Here is a 15,919-nt window from a genome sequence, read left to right as displayed (position 1 = left end):
ATTTTCCCTATTACACGGTTTCCCCTCTTTCCCAGATAGGGATTTTCCCCAGTCATATGTGGGATGTGGTTGAACTCAATGCCCTTTCGTGAAAGAGTCACTGCGCCACCCAGTGACCCATCCGTGTAAATACACCTTCATCTCTGCCTTTTTATGATAAAATCCAGATACAGAATGAATGAATAATGAGGAGAACCGCGGTGATTTCACGCATAAACTGGTCTGTCACTGACGAGTTTCAGGTAATTCTAAACAGCAAAAGGCTCATTCATTAGAGGCCGATGCAGGACAGTGTGTGGCAGAAGATAGTTTCCTATACACTGTCCCTTAAAAACACTATCAGTGTCGCTGCAGCGTGGGTTAACAGAGTGTATCTCTCTATATATCGTCCGATGAAATACTTCCCAGGCAGGCAAACCACAAGCTAGATAGAGAACACATACAGAACAGATGTGCAAACCATGGGGTGAAACCAAGAGAATGAGGTGTATTTCACATAAGCACATAATCGATTGCAAATTTCCAAATTATGACTCGTGTTGTGGGATAATTTGAGATGACCAATACTGTCGTTAACTACAGACAATATAAAGCTCACGAGGCAGGTATCTCTGTGTGAGGAGGTCAAAATGAACATTCCCACCGGCTCATTTCCAAAACTGGATAGACACGTGATCCTGGGTCCCAGTACGATCTATTCTATGTCTAAACATTGAATGTCCCCATTCATAAAGTTGCAAAATGCGTTCCCTCGCCAGAAACTTTTAGATATTAATTCTGCAACTACTAAGGCTCCCAGGCCATTGGCTCTCAACTCTTCGATTTGTCATCATACCTTACAGTGACTTGCTTTTGCTTGAAATGAACAATAATTCATTCAATACATAAATTACATTTAAAATATGAGCATATGTTTTATAATCATAGTTATTTATTTAATTCTCTTATTGCATCCACATATTTGTAAAGTATTTGTTTCATTCCCATATTATCCTTGTTTCAAGAATCATTTAACTCTTTGTTTGTAGTGTCTTATGTATTCTGTCAAAAACCCTGTAAATTGGTTAATAATTTTCCCCTTCAGTCGTATTTAAGATAAGCACATCATCGAATACAAATTTTCAAATTATGACTAGATTGGGATCTTTGCGATTGACCAGGGGGAAAAAAAACACAGAAGTTTCAAAAAGCTGGGGCCAATTTGATACAATTAACTACTTATTCTCCGAGGCTGGGGCCTTCTGATACAGATGTTTCAGCTTCACAATCAGGAAAAGTCCAGAAAAATCAAATATTTTTACTGATAAAAGTTTATTAATGAAACAGAACATGGTTAAAACAAACAGAAAATGACCTGAGGATCAAAGACAACCAGAGTAAAAGGATGTTCACAATGTTCTGGACACAAATGGTTTCTCTTCAGCCCCTCTGTAGCCTGTTCCCTGCCCTCTTTGTGGAACACCTCCGCTCAGTCCACAAGCATGACCCTGACCTTCCGCTTGCTTGTCGTCAGAATTCACCACCTTGCTCTCACACTCACATTACTGTCCTCGGCCTGCTGCAATGTTCCGGAGAAGCCCAACACAAGCTGGACAAACAGCCCCATATCTTCCGATGAGGCACTTTACAGCCTTCTGGACTCAACATTGAGTTCAACAACTTCACCCCCTGAACTTGTTTTCATGGTTTTTTGTTTCAGACAGCGATGTTCATTATTCTGTCCTGAACACTCACTTCTTTACGACAACCATTACCTCGCCTTTTGCTTCTGTTCTACAAAATTCTTCTCCACAGATGCTGCCAGACCTGCTGCATTTTTCCAGTTCTTTGTGTTCATTTTAGAGCTGCATGTAGTAGGGGAAAAACACTATTTACTCTCCTGGAGAAATTAATGTCCTTCATCAGTTGTTGTGGATCATTTCAGTGGAAATGTGCTCTGCCAGGCTCAAAGGAACCCTCCGACTCTCCCACTTTACCAACTGTCAGAATGAACATGGTTCAGTCCTGGATGTGATTAACAGCAGAATCCACCTCATGTAAGCAAATGTGAACTTGCTGGTGTCTCAGCAGGGAAGTTGACCGAGTGAATCCCTTCCCACACTGAGAGCAGGTGAATGGCGTCTCCCCGGTGTGAATTCGCTGGTGTGTCTGCAGGGTGGATAACTGAGTGAATCCCTTCCCACAGTCAGAGCAGGTGAACAGTCTCTCCCCGTATAAAATTGATGGTGTCTCACCTGGGTGGAGGAATCTCGGAATCGCTTCCCATAATCAAAGCAAGTGAATGGTCTTTCCCCAGTGTGAACTCTCTGGTACTTCTGCAGAGTGGATGAATCTCTGAATCCCTTTCCACACTCAGTGCAGATGAACGGCCTCTCTCCAGTGTGAACTCGCTGGTGTCCGAGCAGGTTGAATGACTGAGTGAATCCCTTCCCACATTCAGTGCAGATAAAAGGCCTCTCCTCTGTGTGAATTCACTGATGTCTCCACAGGTGGGATAACTGAGTGACTCCCTTCCCACAATCAGAGCAAGTAAATGGCCTTTCCACAGTGCGAACGCGTCGGTGACTTTCCAGTCTTGATGGGGTAACGAATCCCTTCCCTCATTCCCAAGGTTTCTCCATGGTGCAGGTGTCCTTGTGACTCTCCACATTCAAGAACCAACTGAGGTGTCCACAAACACAGACGACAGAGAGTGTCTTTCCCGACTCCAAAGGGTAATGTTTTGAAAAACTGTGTAACTAGTTAAAGCTGAAACATTCTCACTCGGATCTCTGTGCGTCCAGGTGCTTTTCCAGTTTAAAATTTTCTGTTGCAGACAAAATAGACAAACATTTCTCCTACATTCAAAGGCTGATGATATTCAGGTCCCGGTGAATTGAGTGACTGTCAGATATTGATGTGATGTGTGGTTTGGGATTTCTGTCTGTAAATCCTCACCTTCTGATATCCTGTAAAAGGAATTTACAAAAGTCTTCACTATCAGTACAAGATAGAAATTCAGAATAGACAATTCTAGTTTCTATGGAACATTTTTCCCCACTCGTTTGGCAGAGTGGTTAGCATTGCTGTCTCACAGCACTTGGGATCTGGGTTTGATTCCCAGCATGGGTCACTGTCTGTGCAGAGCCTGCACATTCTCCCCGTGTCTGCATGGGTTTCCTTCGGGTGCCCCAGTTTCCTCCCACAATCCAAAAGACGTGCGGGTTAGGTGGATTGGTCATGCTAAATTCTCCCTCAGTGTACCCAGTGTACGCAAGTGTGGCGACTCGGGGATTTTCACAGTAACTTCATTGCAGTGTTAATGTTAGCCGGCTTGTGACACTAATACATTAAAAAGATCCCAAAAGCTGTAAATCTCCGTCCCACACACTCCATTCGCACTCTGATGTGTCTAATATTCACCCTCTCAATTCTGCTGAATCAGTGAGTCATGTTGATCTATCGATACAAGGTCCTGGAGTCAGACACCCAAACATTTTAATTCAGTAAATGTACATATATCTCTTCAGATGCACAATTAACTGTCCAGAAAATGTTTGATCGAGAGTGCTGTATCTTTTAATTTGAGATAGAGTAGGGGGTGTGTGAGGAAGAACTTTATTTAGACAGCGAGTGGGTATAATCAGAAAATCACACCAGTGGTGGAAGTGGAGAAGAATAATTTAAAATAAATTGGGTTGGGCATCTGAAGGAAATAAACTTGCAGGGGAACAGGGCTATAGAGGGGTAGTGGGACTGACTGTATTGTCCGACAGAAAGTCGGCATGGACTCGAGTTACTGAATGGACACCTGTGCTGTGAATGTATAATGGAAATATATAATGTCGCTAAAGTACTATATTACAAAACTAGAAATAATAAATGTATTTTGTTACAGAACCAATTATGTACCATGTAACAACATTAGACAGATGTCTGTCCTATATTTACTGTCCCCCTTAAATGTCAGCCATCTCTCGATGTTCCTGACGGTGGGGGAGTTGAGGATAAGGGGTCAACCTTTCAGGACTGAAGTGAGAAATTTCTTCACCCAGAGAATGGTGAATGTGTGGAATTCACTCCCACAGAAAGTAGCTGAAGCCAAGACATTGTGTGATTTCAAGAAGAAATTAGATAGAGTTCTCGGCGCTGAAAGGATATTGGGAGGGCGGGAGGGATCAGAATATTGAATTTGATGATCGGCCATGATCATAATGGATGGTCGAGCAGGTTTCTATCTCCTGGGGAAACCAGCCCGTGAACATTCGAAAAGAGACCATCCTTTTAGCCAGACAAATAAATGTGTCAAGTTGAGAGAGGAAATTATGTCAGTGTCTTTAAGAGGTAGAGAAGGAGACCTGGGCCAACCTTTCCAGAGTCGAGAGAGACCTGGGGCAAACCTTTCCAGAGTCTGCAGCCTCCCTGGATTCACTTCCTTTCCCTTCAGTTGCTGCAAGGCCCCAATTTCCCCCAGAATGAGAAAAGAAATGGAAAGGGGGAAACATTGATTTCCTCCCAGATGTTACACAGAGGAGGGAGTTTTAGTCTGAAGCTCATTGGGGGGGTCAACGGGAATGTGAAGTTGAGGTTACAATCAGATCAGCTGTGTATGTATTGAATGGTGGAGCAGGTGTGAGGGACGTACCCCTGTTCTGAATATGCATATTCATCTGTTATCACATCCTGTACAATAGATTGTAGCATTTTCCCTCCGGCTGATGTCAGGCTGATGGGTCTGTGGTTCCCCGTTTTCTCTCTCCCTCCTTAAACAGTGGGGTTACATTTACCACCTTCCAATCTGCAGCAACCATTCCATAGAACATAGAACATTACAGCACAGAACAGGCCCTTCGGCCCACGATGTTGTGCCGACCTTCATCTGAAACCAAGATCAAGCTATCCCACTCCCTACCATCCTGGTGTGCTCCATGTGCCTATCCAATAACCGCTTAAATGTTCCTAAAGTGTCTGACTCCACTATCACTGCAGGCAGTCCATTCCACACCCCAACCACTCTCTGCGTGAAGAACCTACCTCTGATATCCTTCCTATATCTCCCACCATGAACCCTATAGTTATGCCCCCTTGTAATAAGACCATAAGACCATAAGACATAGGAGCGGAAGTAAGGCCATTCGGCCCATCGAGTCCACTCCACCATTCAATCATGGTTGATTTCAACTCCATTTACCCGCTCTCTCCCCATAGCCCTTAATTCCTCGAGAAATCAAGAATTTATCAATTTCTGTCTTGAAGACGCTCAACGTCTCGGCCTCCACAGCCCTCTGTGGCAATGAATTCCACAGACCCACCACTCTCTGGCTGAAGAAATTTCTCCTCATCTCTGTTCTAAAGTGACTCCCTTTTATTCTAAGGCTGTGCCCCCGCGTCCTAGTCTCCCCTGTTAATGGAAACAACTTCCCTACGTCCATCCTATCTAAGCCGTTCATTATCTTGTAAGTTTCTATCAGATCTCCCCTCAACCTCCTAAACTCCAATGAATATAATCCCACGATCCTCAGACGTTCATCGTATGTCAGGCCTACCATTCCTGGGATCATCCGTGTGAATCTCCGCTGGACCCGCTCCAGTGCCAGTATGTCCTTCCTGAGGTGTGGGGCCCAAAATTGCTCACAGTACTCCAAATGGGGCCTAACCAGTGCTTTATAAAGCCTCAGAAGTACATCCCTGCTTTTGTATTCCAAGCCTCTTGAGATAAATGACAACATTACATTTGCTTTCTTAATTACGGACTCAACCTGCAAGTTTACCTTTAGAGAATCCTGGACTAGGACTCCCAAGTCCCTTTGCACTTTAGCATTATGAATTTTGTCACCGTTTAGAAAATAGTCCATGCCTCTATTCTTTTTTCCAAAGTGTACGACCTCGCACTTGCCCACGTTGAATTTCATCAGCCACTTCTTGGACCACTCTCCTAAACTGTCTAAATCTTTCTGCAGCCTCCCCACCTCCTCAATACTACCTGCCCCTCCACCTATCTTTGTATCATCGGCAAACTTGGCCAGAATGCTCCCAGTCCCGTCATCTAGATCGTTAATATATAAAGAGAACAGCTGTGGCCCCAACACTGAACCCTGCGGGACACCACTTGTCACCGGTTGCCATTCTGAGAAAGAACCTTTTATCCCAACTCTCTGCCTTCTGTCTGACAACCAATCGTCAATCCATGTTAGTACCTTGCCTCGAATACCATGGGCCCTTATTTTACTCAGCAGTCTCCCGTGAGGCACCTTGTCAAAGGCCTTTTGGCCTCCATCCACCCGAGGAAATAGTCTTTGAACGTTCACTCGATCTATCCCCTTCATCATTTTATAAACCTCTATTAAGTCACCCCTCAATCTCCTCCGCTCCAGAGAGAACAGCCCCAGCTCCCTCAACCTTTCCTCATAAGACCGACACTCCAAACCAGGCAGCATCCTGGTAAATCTCCTCTGCACTCTTTCCAGCGCTTCCACATCCTTCTTATAGTGAGGTGACCAGAACTGCACGCAATATTCCAAATGCGGTCTCACCAAGGTCCTGTACAGTTGCAGCATAACCCCACGGCTCTTAAACTCCAACCCCCTGTTAATAAAAGCTAACACACTATAGGCCTTCTTCACAGCTCTATCCACTTGAGTGGCAACCTTTAGAGATCTGTGGATATGGACCCCAAGATCTCTCTGTTCCTCCACAGTCTTCAGAACCCTACCTTTGACCCTGTAATCCACATTTAAATTAGTCCTACCAAAATGAATCACCTCACATTTATCAGGGTTAAACTCCATTTGCCATTTTTCAGCCCAGCTTTGCATCCTAGCTATGTCTCTTTGCAGCCTACAACAGCCCTCCAACTCATCCACTACTCCACCAATCTTGGTGTCATCAGCAAATTTACTGATCCACCCTTCAGCCCCCTCCTCTTAGTCATTAATAAAAATCACAAAGAGCAGAGGACCAAGCACCGATCCCTGCGGCACTCCGCTAGCAACCTGCCTCCAGTCCGAAAATTTTCCATCCACCACCACCCTCTGTCTTCGATCAGATAGCCAGTTACCTATCCAATCGGCCAACTTTCCCTCTATCCCACACCTCCTTACTTTCATCATAAGCCGACCATGGGGGACCTTATCAAACGCCTTACTAAAATCCATGTATATGACATCAACTGCCCTACCTTCATCAACACACCTAGTTACCTCCTCAAAAAATTCTATCAAATTTGTGAGGCACGATTTGCCCTTCACAAATCCGTGCTGACTATCCCGAATTAATCTGCATCTTTCTAAATGGTCGTAAATCCCATCCCTAAGGACCTTTTCCATCAATTTACCAACCACCGAAGTCAGACTAACCGGTCTATAATTACCAGGGTCATTTCTATTCCCTTTCTTAAACAGAGGAACAACATTTGCCACTCTCCAGTCCTCTGGCACCATCCCCGTGGACAGCGAGGACCCAAAGATCAAAGCCAAAGGCTCTGCAATCTCATCCCTCGCCTCCCAAAGAATCCTAGGATACATTTCATCAGGCCCAGGGGACTTATCGACCTTCAGTTTATTCAAAACTGCCAATACATCCTCCCTCCGAACATCTATTTCCTCCAGCCTATTAGCCTGTAACACCTTCTCTTCCTGAAAAACATGGCCCCTCTCCTTGGTGAACACTGAAGAAAAGTATTCATTCATCACCTCGCCTATCTCTACTGATTCCATACACAAGTTCCCACCACTGTCCTTGACCGGCCCTAACCTCACCCTGGTCATTCTTTTATTCCTCACATAAGAGTAAAAAGCCTTGGGGTTTTGCTTGATCCGACCCGCCAAGGACTTCTCATGTCCCCTCCTAGCTCTCCTCAGCCCCTTTTTCAGCTCATTCCTTGCTAACTTGTAACCCTCAATCGAGCCATCTGAACCTTGTTTCCTCATCCCTACATAAGCTTCCCTCTTCCTTTTCACAAGACATTCCACCTCTTTTGTGAACCACGGTTCCCTCACTTGGCCATTTCCTCCCTGCCTGACAGGGACATACCTATCAAGGACACCCAGTATTTGTTCCTTGAAAAAGTTCCACTTTTCATCAGTGCCTTTCCCTGACAGTTTCTGTTCCCATCTTATGCCCCCTAATTCTTGCCTAATCGCATCATAATTACCTCTCCCCCAATTGTAAGCCTTGCCCTGCCGTCCGGCCCTATCCCTCTCCATTGCAATAACAAAAGACACCGAATTGTGGTCACTATCTCCAAAGTTCTCTCCCACAACCAAATCTAACACTTGGCCCGGTTCATTTCCCAGTACCAAATCCAATGTGGCCTCACCCCTTGTCGGCCTATCCACATATTGTGTCAGGAAACCCTCCTGCACACACTGCACAAAAAGTGCCCCATCCAAACTATTTGACCTACAAAGGTTCCAATCAATATTTGGAAAGTTAAAGTCCCCCATGACAACTACCCTGTGACCCCCACACGCATCCATAATCTGCTTTGCAATTTCTTCCTCCACATCTCTATTACTATTTGGGGGCCTATAGTAAACTCCTAGCAACGTGACCGCTCCTTTCCTGTTTCTAACTGCAGCCCATATTACCTCAGTGTGCATATCCCCCTCAAAGTGCTTTTCCGCAGCCGTTAAACTATCCTTGATTAACAATGCTACTCCTCCACCTCTTTTACCAGCTTCCCTACACTTACTGAAACATCTATACCCCGGAACGTCCAACAACCATTCCTGTCCTTGTTCTACCCATGTCTCCGTAATGGCCACAACATCGTAGTCCCAAGTAGCAATCCACGCCCCAAGTTCATCCACCTTGTTCTGGATGCTCCTTGCATTGAAGTAGACACACTTCAACCCATCTTCCTGTCTACCGGTACCCACCCTTGACCTTGATACCTTCCCCAATATCTCACCACCCTCAACACTGACTTCCGGACTACAACTCCTTTTCCCACTCCCCTGACAAATTAGTTTAAATCCCCCTGAAGAGCCGTAGCAAATTTCCCTCCCAGGATATTGGTGCCCCTCTGGCTCAGGTGCACCCCGTCCTGTTTGTAGAGGTCCCACCTTCCCCAGAACGTGTTCCAATTATCCACGTATCTGAAACCCTCCCTCCTGCACCATCCCTGCAACCACATGTTTAACTGCACTCTCTCCCTGTTCCTCAACTCGCTATCACGTGGCACCGGTAGCGTACCAGAGATGACCACATGTTTTGTCTTTGCTCTCAGCTTCCAGCCCAGCTCCCGAAATTCCTGTTTTAAATCCCCGTCCCTTCTCTTACCTATGTCGTTGGTACCAATGTGTACCACGACTTGTGACTGTTTCCCCTCCCCCTTAAGAATCCGGAAAACACGGTCCGAGACGTCACGGACCCTGCCATCCGCTAGGCAACAAACCATCCTCGAGTCTCTTTTGCTGCCACAGAACCTCCTATCTATCCCTCTAACTAATGAGTCCCCAATAACTATTGCCCTCCCGCTCTCCTCCTTACCCTCCTGAGCCACAGGGACGGACTCAGTGCCGGAGATCCTCTCACTGCGGCTCACCACTGGTATGTCGTCCCCCTCAACCGTATCCAAAGCGGAATACTTCTTGCTAAGGGGAACGACCACAGGGGATCCCTGCACCGACTGCTTCTTCCCAGCCCCTCTCACCGTCACCCATCTATTTTCATTCCTCGGAGTAACTGTATCCCTGAAGCTTCTGTCTATGGCCATCTCTGCATCCCTAATGATCCTAAGTTCCTCCAACTCCAGCTCCAGTTCCCTTACACGGTTTTGGAGGAGCTGCAGATGGATGCACTTCTCACAGGTATAATCAACAGGGACACTGACGTCGTCCCTCACCTCGAACATAGTGCAAGAGGAACATTGCACTGCCTTCACACCCATCCCCTCTAGATACCTTGCCAGTACCAGGTAGAAACAGCAAAAAATGAATTAACTCACCCCTGCTCGCCCTTTCTGCCTAAGCCCTGTGAGCCAAAGCCCTACAGCATTCACTCTGCCTCCTGCTCACTCTGCTGCCCGCTAACGACGCTGCCCGCTCAAAAGTGCGGCCTACTTTTAAACCCTCCAAAAACCTTCCCAGACTCCTGCTGGGCCCACTTCCTGTTTTAAAAAAAACCTCCGATTTTTTTACACAAATTTAACTTAAAATAAATAAATAAATGTAGTGAACACACCAACTGCCTTCTCCTCAGCCTGGTCCTGTGGAATCTATAGAATTTGGAAAGATGACCACCAATGTATCCACTATCTCCACAGCCACCTCTTCCAACACTCTGGGATGTAGATCAGCAGCTTTTTGGGGATTTATTCACTTCCAACCCCATTCATTTTCCCAGTGCTACTTTTTCACTAATACTAATCTCTTTCAGTTCCGCAGGCTCACTACTCCCTCTGCATGCTTTGTGCGCCTTCCAAATAGTATTGTGAACAAAATATCTTTGAACTTCCAAACACCCTTTCACTCTGTGATCCTTGAGAAATCCAAAGCCAGATATTCAAAACAAGGTTAAAAGATTATCAGCCCACTGGAGGCAAAGTGGTGAGACCGGCCAGTCCAGCAGAAAGAGAGCCTCCAATTCTCCCCAGTGACCAACTGTGAGAATGAACAAAATGCAGTCCTGGATGTAATTGAGAGCAGAAACAATAACAGCAGAATCCAACTCCTGGAATCACTTGTGAATTCGCTGGTGTCTCCGCAGGTTGGATAACTGAGTGAATCCTTTCCCACACTGAGAGCAGGAGAATGGTCTCTCCTTGGTGTGAACTCGCTGGTGTGTCTGAAGAGTAGATAACTGAGCAAATCCCTTCTTGCACTGAGGGCAGGTGAATGGTCTCTCCCCAGTGTGAAACCGTTGGTGTGTCTTCAGATGGGATAACTGAGTGAACCCATTCCCGCATTGAGAGCAGGTGAACGGCCTCTCCCTAGTGTGAACTCGCTGGTGTGTCTGCAGGCTGGATGACTGAGTGAATCCTTTCCCACACTGAGAGCAGATGAATGGTCTCTCCTCATTGTGAACTCGCTGGTGTGTCTGCAGGGCGGATGACTGAGTGAATCTCTTCCCACAATGAAAGCAGATGAATGGCCTTTCCTCATTGTGAACTCTCTGATGTGTCTGCAGAGTGGATAATCGACTGAATCCATTCCCACACTGAGAACAGGTGAACGGTCTCTCCCCAGTGTGGCTGCGTCGATGGGTTTCCAGGTGAGAAGGGTATCTAAATCCCTTCCCACAGTCCCCACATTTCCACCGTTTCTCCATGGTGCAGGTGTCCTTGTGACTCTCCAGGTCGGACAATCAGTTGAACCCTCATCCATACACAGAACACGGGTACAGTCTCTCCCCGCTGTGAATGCTGCGATGTTTTTTCAGGCTGTGCAACTGAAGTGTTTTCCACATGCAGTGCACTGGAACACTCTCTCCCTGGTGTTTGTGAGATTCGGTGCTTTTCCAGTCACACTGATATTTAAAATCTCCTGAAGCAGACAGAACAGAAAAACATTTCTCCTTCTCGATTCAAAGGCCGATGATATTCAGGTCCCGTTGAATTGAGTGACTCTGTCAGATGTTGACATGATGTTTGGTTTAAGATTTCTGTCTGTAAATCCTCACCTTCTGATAGCCTGTAAAAACAATTTACAAAAGTCATCACAGTCAATACAGGATAGAAATTCAGAACAGACAATTCTAGTTTCTATGGAACATTCTTTCCTCTCTCATTCCCCAAAAGCTGTGAATCTCCATCCCACACACTCTCCCTCCATTCTCACTCTGCTGTATCTAATATTCACCCTCCCAATTCTCCTGAAGGTGCTGATTGAGGCTGATTGACAGGTCCATGCTCACTGCTTCCTGTCCTGGACACAGAGAGCTGGAAATCTCCATGCAGGCTGCCAGACAGTCTCTATAGAGTCACAGAGGTTTACAGCATGGAAACAGGCCCTTCGGCCCAATTTGTCCATGCCGCCTTTTTTCTTAAACCCTTAAGCTAGTCCCAATTGCCCGCATTTGGCCCATATCCCTCTAAACCCATCTTACCCATGTAACTGTCTAAATGCTTTTTAAAAGTCAAAATTGTACCCGCCTCCACTACTATCTCTGGCAGCTTGTTCCAGACACTCATCACCCTCTGTGTGAAAAAATTGCCCCTCTCACCTTAAACTTATGCCCTCTAGTTTTAGACTCCCCTACTTTGGGAAAAGATATTGACTATCGAGCTGATCTGTGCCCCTCATTATTTTATAGACCTCTATAAGATCACCCCTCAGCCTCCTATGCTCCAGACAAAAAAGTCCCAGTCTATCCAGCCTTATAACTCAAACCATCAAGTCCCGGTAGCATCCTAATAATTCTTTTCTGCACTCTTTCTAGTTTAATAATATCATTTCTATAATAGGGTGACCAGAACTGTACACAGCATTCCAAGTGTGGCCTTACCAATGTCTTGTCCAGCTTCAACAAGACGTCCCAACTCCTGTATTCAATGTTCTGACCACTGAAATCAAGCATGCCGAATGCCTTCTTCACCACTCACAAAGCCATGCTGACTGTCCCTAATCAGTACTTGCATCTCTAAATGCCTGTAGATCCTGTCTCTCAAAATACCTTCCAACAACTTACCCACCATAGATGTGAGGCTCACCGGCCTATAGTTCCCAGGCTTTTCCCTGCAGCACTTTTTAAACAAAGGCACAACATTTGCCACCCTCCAATCTTCAGGCACCTCACCTGTGACTATCGATGATACAAATATCTCTGCTATGATTGAACTAAAAATATATTTAATGGATAGGATGGCTCCAGTTGGTGAAGATACAGGGGGTTGCGATTGATGATGATCTTGAACTTGCTGCCTGTGGGGGTAGTCAAGCAGAGATGATCAATAATTTCTAAATGAGATTGGATGTGTGCTGCAGGGTTACAGAATGGGACCCACTCCAGACGGACAGAATTGCTCGACAGACAGTTTATAGTTTATTTTTGATAATTTATTAATTAGTGTCACAAGGATGCTGACATTAACACTGCAATGAAGTCACTGTGAAAATCATGACAAACTATGAAATTACTGTGAGAGTCGGTATGGACTCGAGTTATCCAATGGACTCTTTCTGTGCTGGAATGACTCTATGACTGGAAATATATAACGTAGCTACAGGACTATATTACAAGACTGGAAATAATAAATGCATTTATTACAGGACCAGAAGTAAATCTGTCCCATATAATAACACCAGAGACTGTCTCTGCTCAAGTTTAGCTTCTGCTCGAGTTTAAAAGAGTAAGAGGCAACTTAATTTAAACCTTCAAGATTCTGAAAGGTCTTGGATGTGGAGAGGATGTTTACTCTTATGGGAGAATCTCGGGGTCACTGTTTAAAAAAGTGTTGTAACAACACCAGGTTAAAGTCCAACAGGTTTATTTGGTAGCAAATACCATAAGCTTTCGGAGCGCTGCTCCTTCGTCAGATGGAGTGGAAATCTGCTCTCAAACAGTGCACAGCAGTCACGGGCATTCAGCCTCGGATCTTCAGGTAAGCGTTCTCCAAGGCGGCCTTCACGACACACGACAGCGCAGAGTCGCTGAGCAGAAACTGATAGCCAAGTTCCACACACATGAGGACGGCCTAAACCGGAATGTTGGATTTATGTCACATTATCAGTAACCCCCACAGCTTGCTTCCTGGACTTGCAGGCTGTCCTGTCTGGAGACAATACACATCTCTTGAACCTGTGCTTAATGCTCCCTCCACCCACATTGTCTGTATCTTTAAGACCTGGCTGGCTGTAGGGATTCGCATTCTAATCAGTATTCTGTAACTTGATTTTGTGTCTCTGTGCCCTGTTTGAGAGCACATTTCCACTCCATCTGACGAAGGAGCAGCGCTCCGAAAGCTAATGGTATTTGCTACCAAATAAACCTGTTGGACTTTAACCTGGTGTTGTGAGACTTCTTACCCTGTTCACCCCAGTCCAACGCCGGCATCTCCACATCATAAAAAAGTGTTGCCCATTGAAGACAGAGATGAGGAGATTTTTTTTCACTCAGAGAGTCTTGAATCTTTGGAACTCCCTTCCTCAAAAGTAGAAGTAGAGTCTGATTTCAATAAGGAATTAGATACATTTCTTGGGGATCAAGAGATACGGGGGGTGGGGGTGAGGGGGAGGTGGGATTACGATATTGAATTTGATGACCATAATGAACGGCGGAGCAGGCTCGAAGGGCCGAATGGCCTACTCCCCACTTCTATTTTCTAGTATGTTTCTATGTAAACATGAGGAGCCTGGGGCTGAAGTGTAACCAAATTCTTTGCCACCGCTTCAGGCAACTTCTCTCACTGAAACATAGAATCTAGAAGTGGGGGTAGGTCATTCAGCCCTTCGAGCTTGCTCCGCCATTCATTATGGTCATGGATGATCATCAAATTCAATATCCTAATCCCCCCCGCCCACCCCACTCCCGTTCCCCCATTCCCTTGATCTATATTCTGTGGCCTTAACTACTTTCTGTGGTAGTGAATTCCACACATTCACCACCCTCTGGGTGAAGAAATTTCTCCTCACCTCAGTTCTAAAAGGTTTACCCCTTATCCTCAAACTATGACCCCGAGTTCTGGACTCCCCCCACCATTGGGAACATTCTTTCTGTATCTACCCTGTCTAACCCTGTTACAATTTTATAAGTTTCTATGAGATCCCCTCTCTCTCTTCCAAACTCCAGTGAATATAATCTTAACCAATTTAGTTTCTCCTCATATGACAGACTTGCCATCCCAGGAATCAGCCTGGTAAACCTTCGCTGCACTCCCTCTATAACAAGGACATCCTTCCTCAGATAAGGACACCAAAACTGTACACAATACTCCAGGTGTGGCCTCACCAACGCCCTATACAACTGCAGCAAAACATCCCTATCCCAATACTCAAATCCTCTTGCTATGAAGGCCTACATATCATTTGCCTTCTTTACTGCCTACTGTACCTACGCACTTACTTTCAACGACTGATCCACGAGGAATCCAACATCTTGTTGAGTATACACCTCCCTCAATTTACACCTATTCAAGTAATAATCTGTCTTCCTATTATTGCTACCAAAGTGGATAATCTCACATTTATCCACATTATACTGCATCTGCAATGCTGATGCCCACACACTCAGCCTGTCCAAATCACGCTAAAGCATCTCTGCAGCCTCCTCACAGCTCACCCTCCCACCCAACTTTGTATTATCTGCAAATTTGGAAATAATACATTCAGTTTCCTCTTCCAAATCATTAATATATAATGTGAATAGTTGGGGTCCTCGCACAGATCCCTGCCGAACCCCATTAGTTACTGACTGCCAATCAGAAAAAGACTCATTTATGCCAACTCTTCGCTTCCTATCTGCTAACCAGCTTTCTATCCATCTCAAGACATTACCAGCAATCCTACGTGCTTTAACTTTACATAGTAGTCTGTTATGTGAGACCTTGTCGAAAGCCTTCTGAAAGTCTAAATAAACCACATCCACTGGTTCTCTTCGGCCAACTCAACTACTTAGATCCTCATAAAATTCCAATAGATTCATCAAACATGATTTCCTTTTTGTAAATTCATGCTGTCTTTGTCTGATTATACCACTGTCTTCCAAATTCTGAGTTGTGAAATCTTTGATAATAGGCACCAGCAACTTCCCCAGTACCAATGTTAGGCTCACTGGTCTATAGTTCCCTGTTTTCTCTCTCCCACCCTTTTTGAATAGTGGGCTTACACTAGCTACCCTCCAATCTGTAGGAACTATTCCAGCGTCCAAAGAATTTTGGAAAATAACCACCAATGGATTTACTATTTCCAGGGCCACTTCCTTAAGTACTCTGGGATGAAGATTATCTGGACCTGGAGATTTATCCACCTTCAATCCCATCAATTTCCCCAAAACTATGTCT

The 15,919-nt window shown here is 45.2% G+C and overlaps 1 protein-coding gene across 1 annotated transcript; it reads right to left on the bottom strand.

The window, feature by feature from the left end:
* Window positions 1-810: 810 nt before the first annotated feature.
* Window positions 811-11,250, bottom strand: LOC144480754 (uncharacterized). The gene is made up of 3 exons (XM_078200332.1): window positions 10,672-11,250; window positions 2,235-2,471; window positions 811-855 (listed from the first exon to the last, which is right to left on the bottom strand). Exons 1-3 carry the CDS (start codon window positions 11,248-11,250, stop codon window positions 811-813), a joined length of 861 nt encoding a protein of 286 aa, XP_078056458.1.
* Between the last annotated feature and the right edge of the window lie 4,669 nt (window positions 11,251-15,919).

This window comes from Mustelus asterias, chromosome 30 (assembly GCF_964213995.1).
Source record: "Mustelus asterias chromosome 30, sMusAst1.hap1.1, whole genome shotgun sequence".
Classification (NCBI taxonomy): Eukaryota; Metazoa; Chordata; class Chondrichthyes; order Carcharhiniformes; family Triakidae; genus Mustelus; species Mustelus asterias.
Note: the sequence above shows the minus strand (reverse complement) of the source record. Positions and strands in the feature narration are given on the sequence as shown.